This window comes from Hyaena hyaena, unplaced genomic scaffold (genome assembly GCF_003009895.1).
Source record: "Hyaena hyaena isolate Hyena2069 unplaced genomic scaffold, ASM300989v1 scaffold_2167, whole genome shotgun sequence".
NCBI lineage: Eukaryota > Metazoa > Chordata > Mammalia > Carnivora > Hyaenidae > Hyaena > Hyaena hyaena.
In genome coordinates, this window is record NW_024082791.1 from 16,343 (window position 1) to 22,373 (window position 6,031).

At 38.6% G+C, this 6,031-nt stretch overlaps 1 protein-coding gene across 1 annotated transcript; it reads left to right on the top strand.

The window, feature by feature from the left end:
* Positions 1-4,879: 4,879 nt before the first annotated feature.
* LOC120227292 (olfactory receptor 6C2-like) lies at positions 4,880-5,818 on the top strand. Its single transcript, XM_039225431.1, has one exon. The coding sequence runs from the start codon at positions 4,880-4,882 to the stop codon at positions 5,816-5,818; it is 939 nt and encodes a 312-aa protein (XP_039081362.1).
* Positions 5,819-6,031: the final 213 nt, after the last annotated feature.

Here is a 6,031-nt window from a genome sequence, read left to right on the forward strand (position 1 = left end):
CAAGCGGATGGAGCCTAACACGGGCTCAACACAGTGCTCAATCCCACCACCCTAGCCAAAAGCAAGAGTCAGAAACTCAACCTACTGAGCCACCCAGGCAAACCTGACCAATCATTTGTCTGTTCCTCAGTTACTTCTTCTGTAAAATGAGGATAGCTTTTTTTCACTTTAAGATTTATGTCAAAAATAATACATAATATATATAAAGCGCCAAAGTGTTTAGTTCTAGGAGAAATATAAAGATTCAACAAAGAAATCAAAACAGAATTCAGATGACATCAGACCATCCTCAGTGTCTCTGAGGACATTGTTCCCATTGCTACAAGAGTTTTTACATTGTTGATTAGACTGCCACCAATTCATTAGTAACTTTTAAAACTGGGTCACCAAGGACTATTTTATTGTTCACTCAGATGTTCCCTGTGCACTGGTAACATACTAACATATAAAAGGAATATTGCTATTATAGAATTTGCAGGGAGCCTGCCTCCCTGCCCAGGAAGATCAAATGTGGCCCCCTGACAAAACTAGAGAAAAACTTCCTTTACCTCTGCATCTTTGTTTCCTTTAAACTAACAGAACAACTGGGAAATCTGGTATCCGGTGCCATGTTAGACTTGGTGAGAGAAGAGGAGATGGAAACTGGCCTCCTGATATCAGAAGCCACAGAAGTCTAGGAGAGGTCAGTCAATTGTCAGGCTTGCCTGTGAGAGAGTGCATGTGTGCACACGCACTTGTGTAGAGGGTGAGGTTGGGGGTTGTGACAGGTAGAATATGAGAGTGGGAATAGAAGTACACACCAAACAACTCACCAGCTGAATGCTGCTCATACTGTGGTTCCCTCAAGGGTCTCAGATAAATAACTATTGGAAAAGTAAATGTGTAATTGTCATGCCATATTTTTCCAAATTCTCCAAACATGAGCAGAGAGTGAACACAGTTTTAAAATCTGGAATTCAGTTCATTATAATTGATAGTGGAGATAAGTATTCAACAATCATTTCTGATATGTTGCTATGCTGAAGGAACATGAAATTAGAATTTTATGCCACGGTTAATTTATAACTATGAGTTGAGAAAGCTCTTAATAAAAAGACAGAAAAATAAAAGGCAATGGAAAAGACACTGCCACCCAATAAAATCCTAGTGTCATAGAAATAAAATAATGGCAGTATTATAAATTACCTTACAGGGAACTTCCTCTTTTTCTCTATCTGTTATTTCCGTCTTTTTTGCCACCTTTCTTTGGCAGGGGAGGGGCAGGTAGTGGTGGCAGTGTTTACACTTCTTGAATCTCTACTCCTAGTCCATGGGCAGCCTCTGTCCCAAAGGAAGACTGAATGAGTTTTGTTCCAAACATAGGGAAGGTCAAAGTCTCTCAAAATTAGTCACCTATAATAGGGAGTCAATGAAGGAACAAACTGACTCTCAGTCACTCATCCAACTCCCAAAGTGAGAGTAGGTAGTTTTGCATTGGTAAGTCCTCAAGGCCTACCTGAGAACATTCATTGAAAATACTACTTATGAGAAGAGGGTGATAAATTGTATTATTATATAATGAAACTGTTTCAAATGCTGCTTGATCTGAATTGAAACTGAATAAATAACTTTTAGTCTCCCAGAGGAATTTTCCCAGGATTACAGGGAGCATTGGTATGATTGCTGGTAAAAGCCAAAATGAAGCAGTCTTAGATCCAAAGACCTGCTCCCACAGCTTTAACTGCATTATTAAAAGTAGCAACAAGCTTCATGACTTAAAACAGTGTCACTGAGGGGCGCCTGGGTGGCTTAGTCGGTTAAGCATCCGACTTTCGCTTAGGTCATGATCTCGCGGTTCGTAGGTTCGAGCCCCGCATCGAGCTCTGTGCTGACTGCCAGCTCAGAGCCTGGAGCCTGTTTCAGTCTGTGACTCCCTCTCTATCTGACCCTCCCCTGCTCACGCTGTCTCTCTCTCTCTCTCTCTCTCTCTCTCTCCTAGAAATAAATTAAAAAAAAAAAAAAACAACAACAGTGTCACTGAAGATTAACACATATTATATTGGCATTTTAAACCTTAAATTTGTGATTGGCCAAATGCTAATATGACTGTGTTCATCAATCTTTCTTATCAATATAGAAGAATTAACATTTTGATAATAGAGGAATGATTTTAGGTCCTAAGAACTTCATAAGAAAAGAAGAGATGGAGTTACAATGTCAATAGCCGGTATAAGGATTTAAAACTCTTCTACGGTGGAAGGGAGGGAGTAAGAAAAATAAGGAATGGAGAAATGGACCTGACCATCATTCAGTTTGACCCATCAGAGTCTTCCCCTGGCAAGTACATGGCAAGATACCATCTCTCCAGTAAAGTCATTTCTCCTATGAGCGAAGATGGGGAGAGGTTGTCTCTTTTCCAAAATCCTATCTGTGAACCCTAAGCAATACACCTTGCTAACTCAGTTTATGATGACAGATGGCATAGCCAACTTCATACAAAGAAAAAAAGCTAGAAAAACTAAGTGAATATAGGAAAATATAAATAGCTACCTATAGAACTAAGAGTGATTGCCAAGGAACAAGCATGGAGTAGTTATCATCCCAGATCTAAAGCTGCATTTTGATTGTTACCTTGTGTTACTATGTCACTAAGTATGCACCAAAATGAAATACTATCTCCTACTGGTAGCCTGAAAGCTCCTTGAGGAAGCAACTTGTTAAAGCTCTAGTCTCTGTTATAATGTTCTTTAAATAACAGAGGCTCAGGAAGGGGGAAAAAAGTTACAAACAGAAAGGGAGGGAGGTAAACCATAAGAGACTCTTAAATACAGAGAACAAATTGAGGGTTGATGGAAGGGCACGGGGGAGAGAGTAAAATGGATGATGAGCATTGAGAAGGGCACTTGTCGGGATGAGCAATGAGTGTTGTATGTAAGCAATGAATCACAGGAATCCAGCCCCCAAAACCAAGAGCACACCGTATACACTGTATGTTAGCCAACTTGACAATAAATCATATTTAAAAATATATAAATAAATAAATAACAGAGGCTCATTAGATATTTATTTGAATGAAGAAATGTAGATTATTTTTGGGCAATGCAAGAGTAACCTCATGCAATTTTGATTCTCTGTTCAGAAAACATACACTGGATACAACTGGGACAATTGTTTAAAACATAAGAAATTTGTTTCTCCTCTCGTGTAGAAGTGTATAGGATTTCCCTACAGACACTTAAGTTATGCCCAAATTTACTCATTTAATAATCAATTCCCCCTAATAAAACACAAAGACATATTACAGGCCCATAAATTAAGTTATCATTAACTACTGATATCCCCAATAAAAATGCATTTACTGGATTTTTTTTACAGGACGGCTACCTGAGAGCAGCTGCTTGAAATATGAATCTCAGTGAGGCTAAGTTTTGACATGAAGGAGGGGGGACACTTCCTGGGCAACTCTCTAATGAGATTTTGGGGGAAAATGCAAATTGGACTACAGGGGGGCGTAACGCTCCTGGGAGGTGCAGAAATGGACAGTGACAAGTGTCACTGAGAAAGGTAGGTACTTTATTACTTGCTTACGAAGACTGATTCATATGTGTGTATTTGTTTCTGGGTGTTGCTTGAGCAAGTCACATATATCAATACTCGGAGAACAGAAGCAGCAGGGGTAGAGAGCTGGTTGGTAAATCAGTAAGGAAAGTTGATTGGAAGTGGAGAGCAGCAGAAATTGTTCAAAGAAGAGATCACTAAGATAAACCCTAAGGCAGATTCTGAAGGCTGAGTGCTGGGAAGCACACAGGGCTGGTCAGGCTGCTGAGGCTGGCAAAGAAACAAATACCACAGATCATTCCCTCTGGGCTCTATCCATGACCCTAGCACCACAACAGGACTTATATATAAAGTGTATATAAATTGGATTTGTTTCCAAGTTCCAGAAAAAGTTTCTTTATACCATTTCAGGAAACTTCTATCTAAGCAGTCCCAAACTGGCTTAAAAATACTTTCATTTGCCTAGATATAGGGTGAAAAACAAAATTATACCTTTGTATTTTAAACTTTTTATCTCCTTATTTAGAAATCATTCAAAGTGCAAAGAGCAGAACTAATGCTTTTAAATGAATGTTACTGTTAAAATTCAGTATAACGATAGAAGATGAACAACATAAAATACTAGTTAAACATCTTCTAAACCTATAGAATGTACAACACCAAGAGTGAACCATAACATGAATTATGGACTCTGATGTGTGAATGTAGGTTCACCAATTTTAACAAAGGTACCACTGTGGTGGGGATGCTGATGATGCGGGAGGCTATGCACTTGTGAAGGCAGGAGGTGTGTGGAAAATCTCTGTACCTTCCCTTCAATTTTGCTGTGATCCCAAGATTACTCTAAAAAATATGTTTTAATTTTATTCTTATTTTTATTTTTTTTAAATGTTTTAATTTTAAAACACACAAAAAAATACCAAATAACAGATCCTTTTTTTGTTTTGAGGATTGAGCATTTCAGTATGGTGTGGAAAAATAAAGGAAGATAAGGATGGGGGATTCAAAACTAATAAAATTGCCTCCAGCATAAAGACAAATAAAATCTGTACAACAAGGCAATGTTGTTGAGAAACTGAAAACTGGACATATGATTTACATTTCGTTTTGGTTTTGTTTGATATTTTTGTAAATACGTTTTTTAATTAGAGAGTTATAAGCACAAGATCTATGTTAGATATTTCCTATAAATGTTTCTGTGTTAACAAATTGATTATTAAGTAAACGAAGAAAGGGCATGTGAGTAGGCCTACCAGGATGTTCTCCTTTAAGTCCCAACACTGGCTTCTTATGACACTTCTCTCTCCAGCTGGAATCCCTCTTGACTTGGTGCAAGGCGGTGATGAGAAATCACACAGCGGTAACAACATTCATCCTGCTGGGATTAACAGATGATCCCAAAATGCAAGTTCTGCTTTTTGTATTTTTGTTTCTCACCTACATATTGAGTGTGGCTGGAAACCTCATCATTATCGCCCTCACGCTTTTGGACTCCCATCTTAAAACTCCTATGTATTTTTTCCTCCGGAATTTCTCTTTCTTAGAAGTCTCATTCACCACTGTCTGTATTCCCAGATTCCTGTATATGATGACAACTGGAGACAATACTGTTACCTACAATGCTTGTGCCACCCAATTATTTTTTGTTGTCCTCTTTGGAGCAACAGAATTTTTTCTCCTTGCTGCCATGTCCTATGACCGCTATGTGGCCATTTGTAAGCCCCTGCACTACACGATCATCATGAACAACAGAGTCTGTACTATCCTCATTCTCTGCTGTTGGTTCGCTGGCCTGTTAATCATCCTCCCACCTCTTGGCATGGGCCTCCAGCTGGAATTCTGTGACTCAAATGTGATTGATCATTTTGGCTGTGATGCGTCTCCTATTCTGCAGATAACCTGCTCAGACACAGTGTTAATAGAGAGAATTGTTTTGAGTTTTGCTGTGCTGACACTCATTATTACTTTAGTGTGTGTAGTCCTCTCCTATACATACATCATTAAGACCATTCTACAATTCCCTTCTGCCCAACAAAGGAAAAAGGCCTTTTCCACCTGCTCCTCCCATATGATTGTAGTTTCCATCACCTATGGCAGCTGTATCTTCATCTACATCAAACCTTCAGCAAAGGAAGGAGTAGCTACTAATAAAGTAGTGTCTGTGCTCACTACTTCAGTTGCTCCTCTGCTTAACCCATTCATTTATACACTTCGAAACAAACAAGTGAAAGATGCCTTCAAAGACACAGTAAAACGGATTGTATTTCTCACAAAGAAGTAAGAGACTATTGTTCTTTGAGGCTGAGTTGAATTAAACTTGAATCTGAATAACCCATGAGCAACATCCACAAATTTGCCAAATAAATGGTTTAAGTTAACTAGATTCTTTCCTTTAAACCAATTTATCCACAAAAATATTTCTACTGCCCATCTGGAAATTTTTTTGACTGTAATGTATCCTGAAACATGATATGACTGCAGAAGAAAAAGAACA

Excerpts from the sequence above, each read along its gene's own strand:
- LOC120227292 (XM_039225431.1), top strand. The coding sequence starts at position 4,880 with ATGAGAAATCACACAGCGGTAACAACATTCATCCTGCTGGGATTAACA.